The 14,168-nt window shown below is 41.6% G+C and overlaps 3 protein-coding genes across 3 annotated transcripts; 2 read left to right on the top strand and 1 right to left on the bottom strand.

The window, feature by feature from the left end:
- Positions 1 to 503: 503 nt before the first annotated feature.
- LOC105919737 lies at positions 504 to 3,737 on the bottom strand. Its single transcript, XM_012855107.3, has 5 exons — positions 3,622 to 3,737; positions 2,825 to 2,901; positions 1,172 to 1,336; positions 901 to 1,032; positions 504 to 822 (listed from the first exon to the last, which is right to left on the bottom strand). The coding sequence occupies exons 2-5, from the start codon at positions 2,898 to 2,900 to the stop codon at positions 686 to 688; spliced, it is 510 nt and encodes a 169-aa protein (XP_012710561.1). The 5' UTR covers position 2,901; positions 3,622 to 3,737; the 3' UTR covers positions 504 to 685.
- A 25-nt stretch (positions 3,738 to 3,762) lies between these two features.
- Positions 3,763 to 7,313, top strand: emc8 (ER membrane protein complex subunit 8). The gene is made up of 5 exons (XM_012855103.3): positions 3,763 to 4,277; positions 5,503 to 5,579; positions 5,684 to 5,753; positions 5,996 to 6,090; positions 6,210 to 7,313. Exons 1-5 carry the CDS (start codon positions 4,065 to 4,067, stop codon positions 6,367 to 6,369), a joined length of 615 nt encoding a protein of 204 aa, XP_012710557.2. The 5' UTR covers positions 3,763 to 4,064; the 3' UTR covers positions 6,370 to 7,313.
- Positions 7,314 to 9,627: 2,314 nt separating this feature from the next.
- On the top strand, positions 9,628 to 13,377 carry gins2 (GINS complex subunit 2). The gene is made up of 5 exons (XM_012855105.3): positions 9,628 to 9,812; positions 9,914 to 10,028; positions 12,047 to 12,146; positions 12,235 to 12,361; positions 13,073 to 13,377. Exons 1-5 carry the CDS (start codon positions 9,723 to 9,725, stop codon positions 13,199 to 13,201), a joined length of 561 nt encoding a protein of 186 aa, XP_012710559.2. The 5' UTR covers positions 9,628 to 9,722; the 3' UTR covers positions 13,202 to 13,377.
- Positions 13,378 to 14,168: the final 791 nt, after the last annotated feature.

Here is a 14,168-nt window from a genome sequence, read left to right as displayed (position 1 = left end):
GGTACCTACATCTCCCAGTCATTGGGCCAGAGGAGGGTTACACTCAACGGGCACCAGTCCATCATAGGGGTCTTTACACTGCCATCTGAAATTCTGATTATTTTGAAAAAGCCTACTTGTTGCACAAAAAGAGGATTTAAGTTTGTTACCAAAATGAACGAAGCAGTAAAGACTTGGGTTAAACTAAAGATTTGTGCTGCATTATACCCGAGTCCATCACGACAGCTTTAACACTAACTGGGCTTCTTATGACTTCCAAAAACATTTAAATACATGTTAAATAATTTGTCCTTAAAAGTTTGTGCAAATATTAGCCTGGTCTCACAGGTGATTAGAGAATTGACAAGTTTACAAGCATGCAGAGGTCAACGCACAGAAGGCTAATCTTGAATACCTGAATGTTTTATATAAACGGCGTTAAACGCATCTAATCGTTATTCACTTTTGGAAAACAGAGTAAAGAAGTAAACAGATTAAACAAAGTAAAGAAATAACTGGAGAGCTTTTTGTTGGTTTAACGCGTTTTTATTTTATTATACACGGGGACCTTAGGAGGAAGTGGTCTTCCACAACGCACAGATTGCAGTATTGGGAACAAACGATGAAATCAGAAATATAGATATTCTTGCATCTTTTGAGTTAGATTTGCCAAGATCCAAGCGAAGGCAGTGATGGTGTTGGCACATCACTTTTTCCACTGCTTGTTCTCGTAGTCCCACTTGGCCGAGAAGCCCTCAATTGGGTTGATTCTCATGTCCAACATCCTCTGCAGTTCCTGCTCCTTGTACAGCTTGTCAAATGTGTGTGGGACAGGTCCATACACTGCAGGGAGAACAAATTAATTAACCACTAAACTGCAAGAAAACTGAAAGACTATGCCTTAGATTTATTGATATTTACCATATTTCCTCTGCCAAAGAACAACCAGGCCAGTGAAGCCCATGAAGAACATGATGCCCCCAACCACGCTCTTCCACTCTCCTGTTCCCTGGTTCATCTCAGCAAAGCTGTCCTTGAAGCTGATACGGTACACTAAACATGGAAGACACACATGTCTACATTCATTCTTTTACATATTAGAAAAAAAGAAAAGAATATCACTTTTTTACTTCTGCAAAATGTGTTTTGATGAGCAAAAACAGATAAAAGGCTGTCTGTCATTAACCCTTACGTGCAAGCTTTTCCTCATTACTGAGTGCAGCCCAGGAGCCTTTCTCCTTCTCCTTCAGGGACTTCTGTTCGGGTGTAAGTTGCTGCACATAAGCCACATCAGGAAGAGGGACCTCCCGCCTGTCAAAGTAGGGGGGGAGAGTGTAGTCCTCCACCTTAGCAACACCTGCAGAAATTACACAAAGGCTCATGTGAAACTGTTCAAACCAAAGCACTGATTTGGGGGTATTGATGCAGGGAGGTGGTGTGAGTTTAGATCGAGGGATGTTGGGCTGAAACGATCCAACCCATGAGACATAAAACGGTCACAATTTGATTTCTTCTAATCAAACTCATTGCAGTGTATGCCGTGTGACCCGGCACAAGGAGAGAAACCGCTTGACGAAAAAAAACTATCCAGGCACAAAAGTAATGACTTGTATCACATTGTTCTCATATGTTTGTAAAAGCAAATGACCGAACAGACAATTATTAATTAGACTGTTTGCAATGTTGATATCAACATCACTTTAGCTCTGATACATTTAATTTGTTTTTTTTCCCACCTGGAAGCATTTTCAAACAATTTAACTTACAAAGACAATAAACCTACGTCACAATATGATTTGATTTGAAAATATGATAAATGCCACTGCAACAGGCAGCTTGGAGAGAACTCAACAGCTTAGATCCACAGAAATGTGTAATGATAATGTAAAATGAGGACTCCTGAAGGAGAGTAATAGTACACAGGTCACTCCAAGGTAAGGTAGAATTTCTCTGATGATGTTATAATTCAATATAAATACTTGAATATTTTTAAATGACTAGTGAAAAACAAGTCAGAGTGCCTTACTGGCCACCTGTAAAGGTCAGTTAACTAAGTAACATCAGGGTTAATAAGAATAAAAGAACTAAAAAAAATGACAAGAAAAAGTACTTCGTCCTTAATGCAGAATTTACTGAGTTCTCTGAAATAGAATCTAATCTAGTGGGTTATTAAATCCTTGGTGACATATTCAACAGTTTTTTTTTTTACTCCAGCAAGCTTTAAAAAACAAAAAAAGAATATAAAACAGGTTGCTATTCCTTCGTCACTTGATCGTTACAGCTACAGCTGTATCATCGGCTGCCTCAAGGATTTGTATAATGCTGATTTAAAAAGACCATGTGGGATGTCAGACACGTGCATATCATCATTACCAGCCATTCTATTCACTATGCCGCATTTAATAATGCAATAAAAAATAAAAACAAAACATCTACACACATACATTCACCACAGAATGCCCAGTCTGAAATACGCTGCTAGTTCTCCTTAGCTCTTCAGGTAGGAGCTTCCAGTGATACAACTGCCTATCTGTATTCAGGTAGTGTGAAGAAATGAGAGCTGGAGCACTTCCTTTAGCTCACATTACCCCTCTCGCTGCAGGACGATTGTTTGCCAACAGGAGAACCTAAAACGCCGTGTTAGAAACACGGCAGGTGCAGAAATCTTTGCTGCCACCTTCTGAGACGACATGAATCACATTTATGGATCAACGAAGTCTAGTAGAAACTTTAAAAGGCCTTTAAGAGCCGTTAAACTTTAACTGGCACCAAGTCCCCGTATTGTTGCACCAACAGCCGGAACAGGAAAATATTCAATAGGGTTCAGCTTGGCACAGTGACCTACCATGCCCTCCACGTACGCACACAGATGTAGAAATGGCACGTTTGCCAATATGGCTCAGGGCTCTTGTTGCCAGCATTCTGTGGAAACAATGAGATAATATTTGAAAAACAAAATCATTTTTTACACTTTACATCTTTAGTTTACATAAAAGCAGTCCGTTTTAAATCACGGATCCGGTGAATACCCGCATCTGCATCGGATATTAGAAGGTTTGTTGTGGGGAACAATATAATATATACACGTATAACCCTCGTTATGAAGCTCTTATCGGTCTAAATCATAATTTGCTTAGGGTCTTCATTAATATAACTAATTTCATGGCATTTATATTTAGGGAAACGGATATATTGTTGAAGCTGTGCGACCAAGCTGAAGGTTTCCCGTTCATTGTGAAGCTAAGCTAAAGTTAGCATTAGCTACAAACACAAGGTCACAGCGCCCCGGAAAAAAATGACCAAAATTGTCAGCGTTTTAAATACAACACTATGGCGGTAATCATGTTCTACGCGGTAAAAAATAATTTTCTTAAACCTATGGCTGAGCAATAAAACATTTTGTACATTGACATCTCCAGCCGGTGCAACGTTTTTTTTCTATGAATGCTAGCAAAAGCTAACCGGGAAATTAGCTCAGTCTGGTTCAGACGCGCTCTACAAAGTGACCGAGTTAAACTGCCTTGTTCCCGGATGTGCTGCGTGTTAATATGACATCCGTAGCGTCATATCGTAAAATAAAAGTTAAATGTGATATAGTTTTCATACAATCAAAGCGATATAGATAAATAATAGACAAACGACCTGCAGCGCCTCCCTTTCTCCTGTCCGCCGATGGTCTGAAAGAGAAGTGGGTCTGCGGGGCGGAAGAACGTCAGGCCTTTGCTGGGGCCTGAGCACGTACGTCGGCACTTTACGACAACGCGCGTCGGCTTTACGGCACCACTAGTGCTTCAGAAACGAGTGGAAGGTGGACGCAAGATTAGCTTCTCTGACTGAACACGAGTTAATCATCTTACAAAAATACTGTTATACTTACCAATAGATACCAAGCGTATCTGCTCTACTCTGAAGCCATAACTGACTCTTAATATATAGGCAAAAAAAAGGGAACCGCTGTGGTTTATTTCTACTTTTCTTCGGGCATGATTGGTAAGGATAGCTAGCAGCACCAGACGCTCCTCGCCGCAGCTAGCCACTTCCGACACTTTTGAAAGAAACTGTCCCTCCACCTGTTTGTGATAGACATGCATATTCAGCTGACTAGTCAGGCGTACTGTAAAATGCTGTTACACACAGCCAAATATCCCCACTGCGCTGTCAACGGGTTGCTGGTGGCGGAAAAGACCAAAGAGAAGAAGAAAGACGGCCACGGTGGTCCCGTTCTGTGCGTGGACTGTGTCCCTCTTTTCCACGGCACTCTAGCTCTGGCACCGATGCTGGAAGTAGCTTTGACACTGGTAAGTTTTTACGCATAAAGCACACTTAGCTTCTAGTTGATGCTGCTGATCGGATTGGGTGTAGTGCGTTCTTTTGAAAAGAGCTGCAAAAATGGCCGAGCTTAGTTTGATTTTAAGGCTTCTCTGGGATTGACATGTTGGAATGCATTTAGTTGTGACAGTTTTTCTGCATGCGGGTCAGTCCTTGCCACCATCTTTTCTTTATTCCACTTCCTCCTGTGCACTTCACGGATGAGGGGAAGGGGTCGGTCATAGGTCCGATTCTTTATTAAGGTACTATTAAATATTATAATTGTTATTGTGATGTCTGGACGGGTGGTTTTAGTGTACTGGACTGCTTCTTAATGAAACATTTTCCTCCATGTGATCCCACTGATAACTGCAAATGAAAGCAAACATTTTTAAATCAGGGTGAAGTTTATTATTCCTTTTAAAATGTGGGTTATACAAACTAGAAGCTAGCAAAGGTTGTTTTTGTGTTTTGTAGCAAATAAACAGATCGTCTTTTTGTTGGTCGACTCTAATTTTATGTCGATTTGGGTTTTCACCAACTCCAGTTTGTTGTTTTTTAATTCTACAAACTGTAACAAATATGATGACAACGCAATAGAGGCCGTTTTGGATCTAACAGAAAATTAACAAATTACAAGATCACCACTGTGTATGCGTGAAAGTATGTCTCTAGCCTTGTGATTTATTTAAGTTATTATTATTATTATTATTATTATATTTCTGGTTGTTTGAAAAAGTGTATCAAAACAACCAGTAGTAATGTGTATTGACTGAAAATGTTGGACGCGTTTAGTTTTGAAACGTTTACTGAATAGGAAAATATCTGATGCTTCATTGTTTACCTACCAATGAAAAGAAAAATTGTCCAGTTCCAATCATTGGCCGGTTAATTGATGCACCTCTCTGTTTTCTTCTTTTTTTTTTTTTTCTTGTAGTAAAGTTCTGATGTGATCTACATATTGAACTTAATTAACTTACAAAAATGACTTTATAGGGTGGACTAGAGATTAGAAATATCACTGGAGCTCTCAAAATTAATCCAGTAGATATCATATATAATTTAACAAAACCACAATTTTCTTGAAAATATTTTCAACTTTGTGCATTTATTAAAGTGAAGATAGCTTTGTTCTTTGCCTCTTGCAAATAAACCTAATCTGGCCTGGGCTGCCATTCTGACCCTATGTGTTTGCTTCCTTCCTTCTCATGCCAGATCGATTCTTGGTGTAAGGAAAATAACTACGTTATCGTCGGATATTATCAAGCCAATGAACAGACACAGGATTCAAGGTAGAAAGATCGGAACAAATACACCCCCCCCCCCCCCCCCTTCACTTTTTCACTAAAACTAAACCCATGATTAATCTGTGTTGCATCTTTTCCCCTCTCTTCAGACCAAACCAGGTTGCACAAAAAGTGGCTGCCAGGATTTCTGAGAACTTCAATGAAGCCGTTATCGTTATGGTAACGTCCGGTCCTTTAAACTAGCCTTGCTTTTTGTGCAAAGCGTCCAATATTTTCTTTATGTTTTGTTAAGGTTTCAGTTTTTATAGGTAAAATTAGAACCTACTATACCGAAGAATTAAAGAGCAAACCTGAAAACGCATCGGATACATTAGCAGCATCAACATCACCTTTAGTGGACCTTTCCCGATGATCCTATCGTCCCGTTAACCCCTGTCCTTTCCTCCGTCTTATTTCTGCAGGTGGACAGCAGCAGATTAACAATGAGCTGTTTTGAGCCCATCGTATTTATCTACGATCACGTTGAAAACAAGTGGAAAAACAGAGAAGTAACAACGTGAGTGTCTGAGACTAAATTTTCACGTGGTTCTTTGCTCCCTGCGTACAAACGCTGTGTTTTCTAAAACTAAAAGAGTGGCAAGCTGATTACTGGGCGCATACTTTCATGTCTTCTAGGGACGCTTTTGAGGACTGGAACGAAGCACAGACGATCACATCTGCTCTGCTGGTGGGCAGGTCCTATGAGAACTTGATTGACTTTGACAACCACTTGGATGACCTAAGAAACGATTGGACCAACCCCGCCATTAACAAGTCCGTCCTGGATCTCTGTTAAGACCTGCCGCTGAAGTCTTCGGAAGCCCCACGTGAAATTTTGCGGCCATTTTTCGCTTGCATGATGCTACATTGAGAACCTCCTGCACTGAAAGAAATCGGCGGAGCACTGATCATCCTGGTCGAAATCTCTCAAGTGCAGGCGCCACACATGCACTGTTGGCCCTTGTCCACCTTTACAAGGTGATGCGGAGGCGATAAAGGCGATTTGTTCTTAAAATAAACGTTTCTGTTCTTTTGGTTTTCGAAAGGGTTTGTTTATTCAGATATGTGCGAAAGATCTAGAGCGTTGGAATAATGGAAAATTGAATAGCTAGTAGCCATACTAAAGTGAAGTTCTAACTTATTAATAAAGCACAGGTAATGATTTTATTTTAAAATTTGAGAATACATCTATAGAGATCACATCTAAATGTGAAATCTTTTTTTAAGGTTCAAAACAAGATTCACATATTTAAATGTACCCTGATGCTGTAAAAACCTACTCTGGCCTACTTTCATGCTTACACACTACTGTGTTTTTTTTCTTGTTTTCATTACAATGTTTTTGGATGTTAGTTTTTGGCTATACAGAAGATGTACAGATAGGTTTGGATTTGCCATACTTATTTAAATTTCTGAACTGCATCAGGTCAAAGGAATGTGTGGATTTTGTTTTGCTCTAGATGCTTCTCTGAATAACTTGCTTATAGCCCGTGTGTCCTTAATTGACTTCTCTAAATCACTTAATTGTTGGAATTATATACAGATTTCCAGGTTATAAAGCTGCCTTTGTATTTAATGATAGAACTGTTCAGGACTGACCTCAAATTTGTTTAAAAAACATGGCATTTTTGCAGAACCTTTATGAACTGAATGTAAAATGAAAAGGGTTTCTGAGAGTGTCAAGGTACTTGCTGAACTTTTTTTTCCATTTGTGAAATAAATTTGCAGTCTTTTATTCAACTGTCTTTGTTTGTTAGTCTAACACAGTGGTGGAGCAGATAGGCGGTAGCATACACAATTTTTGTTATATACTAAAATAGTGAAGTGAAAATATAGAAAACCTTGCTTAATATTTAAGAGAGGCAGTTAACAATTTGTTTTATCATGATTGTTATGAATACAATGAGGTACAATGATTTATGAGCAAAACCAAGATGACATGCTGACCAGCACTCCAAAATCCAAAGTACTTGTCAAGGTTTATTTTATTTCTGGAAATGTATTTTATTTTTAAGGTGGAATCCCTACAGCAAATGAATATATTGATCTTCCATCTGCAATATGTGGCCTACTAAATAAGTAGATCAGTAGTGCTGGATCAAAAGATTACTAGTACATTTATGTATACAATTCATTTTGGGGATCTTGCTTTAACACACAAGTTTTAAGTGTTAAATACATTTAATTACTAAGTGGATTTTAGTTGTTACCTTCAGGCCACATAAATGTAACAAGGTGACTGTAGAAAACATCGCCATCTAGTGGCGCGCAGCTGGGGTTTCCGTCTCATAGTGCTGGTCCTCCTGTAGTGGACTGTCTTAAATTTGGGGTGTTCGGGTTCGAATCCCAGTTGCATCAGGATGGGCATACACCGCAAAAAAAAAAAAAATAAATAAAACTCGTCAAGTGTGTTGTGGCGGCACCTGCATGCAGGAGCCGAAAGGACCTCCGGTTTCGTCATTATCAGCAGGTCACTTACTGGACAATCAACGCCGTTCAAATAATATAGTTTTCTTAAACCCACCTGCCGAAAGAAAACACAAAGCAGTAAAGTACTTAAAACATATTTCAACGCAATGGCGGAAGACTTGTGGTGCATGAAAAAAAACAGCTAATAAGTTAGGGACAGTGGTGGTTCTAGACCAAATTTAGCAGGGGGCCAGGGTGGGGCCAGTGTTTTTTCACAGGGGCACAGAACAAAAGATTTGGGGTGGGGGGGGGGGGGGGGGGAACTTAACAGGTCAACATTTCGTTGTTTAATATATTAAGTAAGCCAAAGAGCCAATTGTGGCTCTGGAACTGCAGGTTGCAGACCCCTGATCTTTTATCAATACAGCAGGAACTTAACGTGAAAAAGCTTAATTTTAAATTAGTTTTTTTTTAAATATTTCTTTCTTAATTATTTTGTTATTTTATTATTGGGTAAAAACATAAACGAAAAAAATACAACTGATCCAAATGACCACTGGGTCACGATATCTTTGTCAGCATTTAATATTGTAAGAAATTTAATATCATGTTTTTAGTACAGGGGCCATAACAGGGGCCAGCAACAGTTCTACAGGGGCACAGGCCCCTGGTTAGGGATAGCATTTATTGTACCACAGTTTCAAATAAAGGTAGGGAAAAGGATAATGGAGTCTCGGCATATATAGGAGAAATGCTTGCTTTGCTTTTAGCAATTCAATGGGTGCAAGAGGTAAGACCATTAAAATCTATCATTTGCTTAGATTCGAGTTCGTCATTAGTCAGTTTGCAAAATAATCAGTCAGACAGTAGACCTGATATTAATTGAAATACAACAAACACTACAGAATAAATATGATGGGGCTAATGGTAAATTTTGTATGGGTTCCGGCACATAACGGGATTAAGGTGAATGGCAGGCAGGATGGCTAAGGAGAGTACCAACAAGGTAATGATAGATATTAATGTTAGTTTTAGTATAACAGAAATAAAGCGTATAATTAAACAAAAGAGAGGTGGCAAAAGTTATGGGAAGAAGAAAAGAGAGGAAGGTGGTTTTATAAAATCCAAAACAGCATTGGACAAATGAGAAGAACAGAAAGAAACAGGAGAGAAGAGATAATTATTTCACGACTTAGAATAGGACACACAGGATTGAATTGATCATTATTTTTGAAAGGGAAACATCAGACAGGGAAATGTGACTGTGGGGAAGATGAGACAGTGGAAAATGTTATTTTGAGTTGTAGGAAATATTTGATTCAGAGAAACAAGTTAATTGGGAAACTTAGTAACATGAAAATGAAACTTGATATTGTTGTTTTACTGCAGAAGGAATCAGGAAGCAGAGGATATCAGGTTATATTAGATTTTTTTTAAACAGAGTAAGTTGTATAATAGGATACATATATATATATATATATATATATATATATATATATATATATATATAATTTTTTTTTTGTCATGTGGTCCACACTCCTTACCAGTTGGTGGCTGTAATGCTAGCTTAACGTTTTTAAAAACCGCCAATAAATTTGAAGAAAAAGAAAAAGACTTGTGGCGTCACACTTCCGGGTGATGACGTAGTCGGCCACTATTTGTTTTCTCTGGGTTTGTTGCTCAGCTAGCGCGGGAACTCTCGGCAGAGAGTCGTGGGATGAGAAAAGGTCCGGGGGAACAATGGATCCTTCGGAGGTTGAGTTTCTATCCGAGAAAGAGTTTGTGAAAATAATCCCGAACTTCAGCCTGGATAAAATCTATTTAATCGGGGTAAGCACGCCCGGAGCGACTTGTTGTGTCGGCGGCACGCTGCTGAAAACTTACATTGTTACGTCCATGTCTGTCTGTCTGTCTGTCTGTCTGTCGGTCAGGGCGATCTGGGACCCTTCAACCCCGGACTTCCTGTTGATGTCCCCGTGTGGTTGGCGCTGAACCTCAAGCAGAGACAGAAATGTCGGATTCTTCCGCCTGAGTGGATGGATGTCGGTAGGTCTGCCGAAACAGTGAGGAATCGTTTCATACTTTCTTAATACCCCCCCCCCCCCCCCACACACACACACACACATTCAGTCTCTCTACAAGAACAACCCCTCCATGCAGCACATACCTGTGAAATGAAATTAAAACGCTACATGATTTTTTTTTTTTTAAAATCTGACAGGTGTGGCTTGTATCCAGCCCCCTTGAATAGACCCCACTTTCGTTGCAACAATTAATCTACCAACCTTGCGTTTATGGAGACTTTTCTGCATATTCTTCTTGGCAAAGTGGCTCCAGCTTCGTCAGACTTGACTTGCCTTGCCACAAGTATCCGATTGGATTTCGGCCTAGACTTTGACTAGGCCATTTCTATTTAGGAATGTGCTTTGATCTAAGCTGCTCCGTTCTAGCTATGCCTTTCACCTTCTGGAAGGTGAGCCTCCACCCTAGTCTTTGTGAAGGCTGCAAAAGCCTTGAATGGCTTTTGCAGCCTTCACACTGTTTCTTCACACTGTCTTCACACAGCCTTCACACTGTTTCTTCCTGTATTGAGCTCCTTCGTCCTTCGTATGAACTCTGACCGGCAGAGAGGCATCCCCACAGCATGACGCCGCCATCACCATGTTTTACCGAAGTGTGTTGACAGTGATGCGCAGTGCTAGTTGTTAACCAAAATCTTGGTCTTATCTGACCAAAGAATCATCTTCCAGCTGTTTACTTTATTCAGTAGACTGTTTTTGGGTCGGATTTGTGGAGAGAGCAACTCTCTGTCAAGTCCCACTGTAGCTATAGAGCTCCGTCCCTTTTGGCTGCCCCGCTAAAGTTTTTGGTGGGTTGTTGGTGTAAAACCTAAACCCGCTTTAACCCGGCCTGCCTGGTGTGTTGCTTTTTGATCGCTGATGTTTTCTAACGAACCTCCAAGTTCTAAACAGAACAGCTGTGAAAACACTCAGAATAAGTTGCGCTCAGCCGAGCTGCACTGGATATGATTTAGGGGTATGGGAGTAAACGGGGCTACCACTCCATTCAAATAGTCGACCTCTAAAAATCCCAATGAAATAAAATGTTTTAGGGTTGTAATTTGAGAAAATGTGGGGGGAAATGTTCAAGGTGTACAAAAAACTTTTGCATTACGTTTAATAATACTAATAATAATTGAACTTTATTGATCTCACAATGGAGAAATTCACTTCTGCATCTTAACCCATCCCCTTGGGGAGCAGTGGGCTGCCACTGTGTGGCGCCTGGGGAGCAACTGGGGGTTAAGGGTCTTGCTCTGGGACCCAGAATGGCAGCTTGTGGGAGTTGAACTCAGAACCTCTGGGACTGAAGCTCTGTGCTCTAACCACTAGGCCACCACTCCTGTTTTAAATGGAAAACATTAAAAAAGGAGTCACGCTCATTTTAACGGTACCACGATTTCTCCTAATCCTGCAAAATCCTTCATTCGTCCAAACCGATGATGCAGCGAAATTATTCAGTCATAAAAAGCCACAAGCGTTCAGCTGTTTTTTTTTTTACCACTAGAAGGAGCTAAAGCTGAGGGAAGGATGCCGGGTCTGTGTCAGCGCTCTGATGGACCTTTATCCCTTCTTTCCTACAGCCAGGACCTTCATCTGCTGTAGACGGTCTTGATTTCAGGCCTGAAACAACAGAACTTTTTATAGACCCACTGAAAATTAGCCAGAGATAGGACTACATGTCTAACGCCACCAACTCTTTGGTGCTAAAACATCTTTTCGCTGTCAAAACGTGGTGAGTTTTTTGCAGTAGGGGATCCTGTTTAGATCAGATAAGGGATTACGTCTGTTCAAGGTTTGATTATTGCTTTGTTTTATTGAAACTTTCTTTTTTTAAGATGGATAAAACAAAAAATATATGATATCAGAAACGGCATAGAGAGATCCACAGGGGGAAGAATCTGAAACGACAGACAAGTTTTAGCACAAAGGCATTTTTTTGTGTGCACGTTTCCTCCCTCTGGCATCGCCTTCCTGTCTTTAATGCCTTCCTCCCCGCTGCAGAGAAACTGGAGGCGATGCGAGAGCTTGAGAGGAGAGAAGAGGCCTTCGCTCCCGCTCCCAGTCCATATTATATGGAGCTGACCAAGCTGTTGCTCAACCAGTGAGTCACACGTGTAACCGTGTCGCCTTCCACCCCCCCGTCGGCCGTCGTACACAGATCTTACGCAACCATTTTTCTGTTTCCGCAGCGCTTCCGACAACATTCCTAAAGCGGACGAGATCCGAACGCTGGTCAAAGACATCTGGGACACCCGGATCGCTAAGCTGCGTCTGTCTGCCGACAGCTTCATCAGGCAGCAGGAGGCTCATGCTCAGGTAACACCCATCACTCAATCACAAAGATTCATCAGCGGGGGGGGGGAATACACTGCCGATAAGACCCGAACTCCCGGCAGCACGCCCCCGTTTCTTGCCTTTTTGGGTATTTTCAGGTCGGGTATATAAAAACTTGTCGTTCGTCTTCCATCGAGGAAAGCTCAACCACTACAGCCGTACCCGACAGGAAATGAGACGCGGAGCAGAGGAAATGTGATTAGGTTCATCTTCAGGTGATCCACGTTAATTTGGCAAACCTGAGCTCGCAGCACCTGCTTTCCCTCGTAACAGGATTACCAGTCATGGCCGCGCCGCGCCGCAGAATACTTCGGATGATCCTTTTATCCCTTTAGCCCGTGTCCCGGCTGTTCCCTGTTTCGCTCTGATATTGCAGCCGACTCTGTAGATGAAAGGCCACTTTAGGATCCCCCAGTGTAACGTAAAAAAAGTCAATAAATGTTTGATGGGTTTCTACTTTTTTTTTAACAACTATCATCATCTGTGGGTGTGCTGATGGAGGCGAGCAATATCTACCTGAATTACATCTGCTGACAAAAAAACCACACCGTGTTTCTTTAAAAGCCTCCTCGTCTGTTCATACGTGTCAATACTGCGGGTTTAGAAACGGCAAACGCCTGATGGGGATACTCGCTGTCAAGTGTCAGAGCGCCAGGTCTCAGTGTCTTCTCCCCTGTGTCCGTCTCTCTGCAGCTGGACAACCTGACTCTGATGGAGATCAACACCATACGCCAGTTCCTCCTCGACTCTCTCAACTGCATGTACAAGCTGCGCTCCAACCGGCAGCCCGCCTCAGCCAAGAGCCGGCTCGCCGACTACTGATCCAGATCGCCGAGGAATCACAGATGTCGCCCGGAGATTTTTAAGAGGACCGGACTTTAACCTTTGACCTATCCCGTTGCGACTCACGAGGCGCTGCATTTCTGGAAGCCGCGGTTTGTTTTTTTAAGGAATCCCACGCCTTTTGTGAGGAAGATTAGCATTTATAAAAAAAAAAATATATGGATCAGCTGTTTGTGATGAATAGTGTTAATGTAAATGTGTAATGGTTGTTCATTGTTTGTTTTTACCACGTGGCAAAATAAATGTACTGTGCATGTTGAGTAGTTTTCTGTGCTGTGGTGCTCCAGCAGTTCCTGCACATTGATAACGTCTGTAGGGCTGATGGGGAAAACCTTACTGTTGTTGTTGTTGTTGTTGCTAGACCTGTGGAGTGAATCACCTGAAATGGGCTAAAAGATCTGAGAATGCAATGCATCATGCCCCAGTGGAACGTAAATCGTCAATCTGGGAAATTTGCCTGAAGCATTTCTCTGGCCTTGAGCTTCCATCGAACCACATGGAGTCTGTTACGCCCCGGGTCGTTGTGGATGCAACGCGTGCCTTATTGCCAGGAGCATTCGTTCCCCCGCCCTGTGACATCCCGTTCTTAATCCATAAGGTTCAATATGATGTTGGTCCATCCGCTGCAGCTACAGCGCGTTTGTGAGGTCAGGCACTGATGTTGGCCGAGAAGGCCTGGCTCCCAGTCTCCGCTCTGATTAATCCCAAACGTGTTGTTATTGTGTTGAGGTCAGGACTCTGCGGCCCAGTCCAGGTCATCCACACCACGCTCCCATCCGTGTCTTTATGAATCTTTGAGCTCTGGTGTCGTGTTGGAAGAGGAAGAGCCATCTGCAAACTCTTCACACAGAGTTGGGAGCTTGGAATTGGTCAAAATCAGCTAAGCAGCCAAGTCCAGCTCCTGAGAAACAACCCCACACCATAATCCCCCCCCATCAAACTTCAC

This window comes from Fundulus heteroclitus, chromosome 4, assembly GCF_011125445.2.
Source record: "Fundulus heteroclitus isolate FHET01 chromosome 4, MU-UCD_Fhet_4.1, whole genome shotgun sequence".
Classification (NCBI taxonomy): domain Eukaryota; kingdom Metazoa; phylum Chordata; class Actinopteri; order Cyprinodontiformes; family Fundulidae; genus Fundulus; species Fundulus heteroclitus.
Note: the sequence above shows the minus strand (reverse complement) of the source record. Positions and strands in the feature narration are given on the sequence as shown.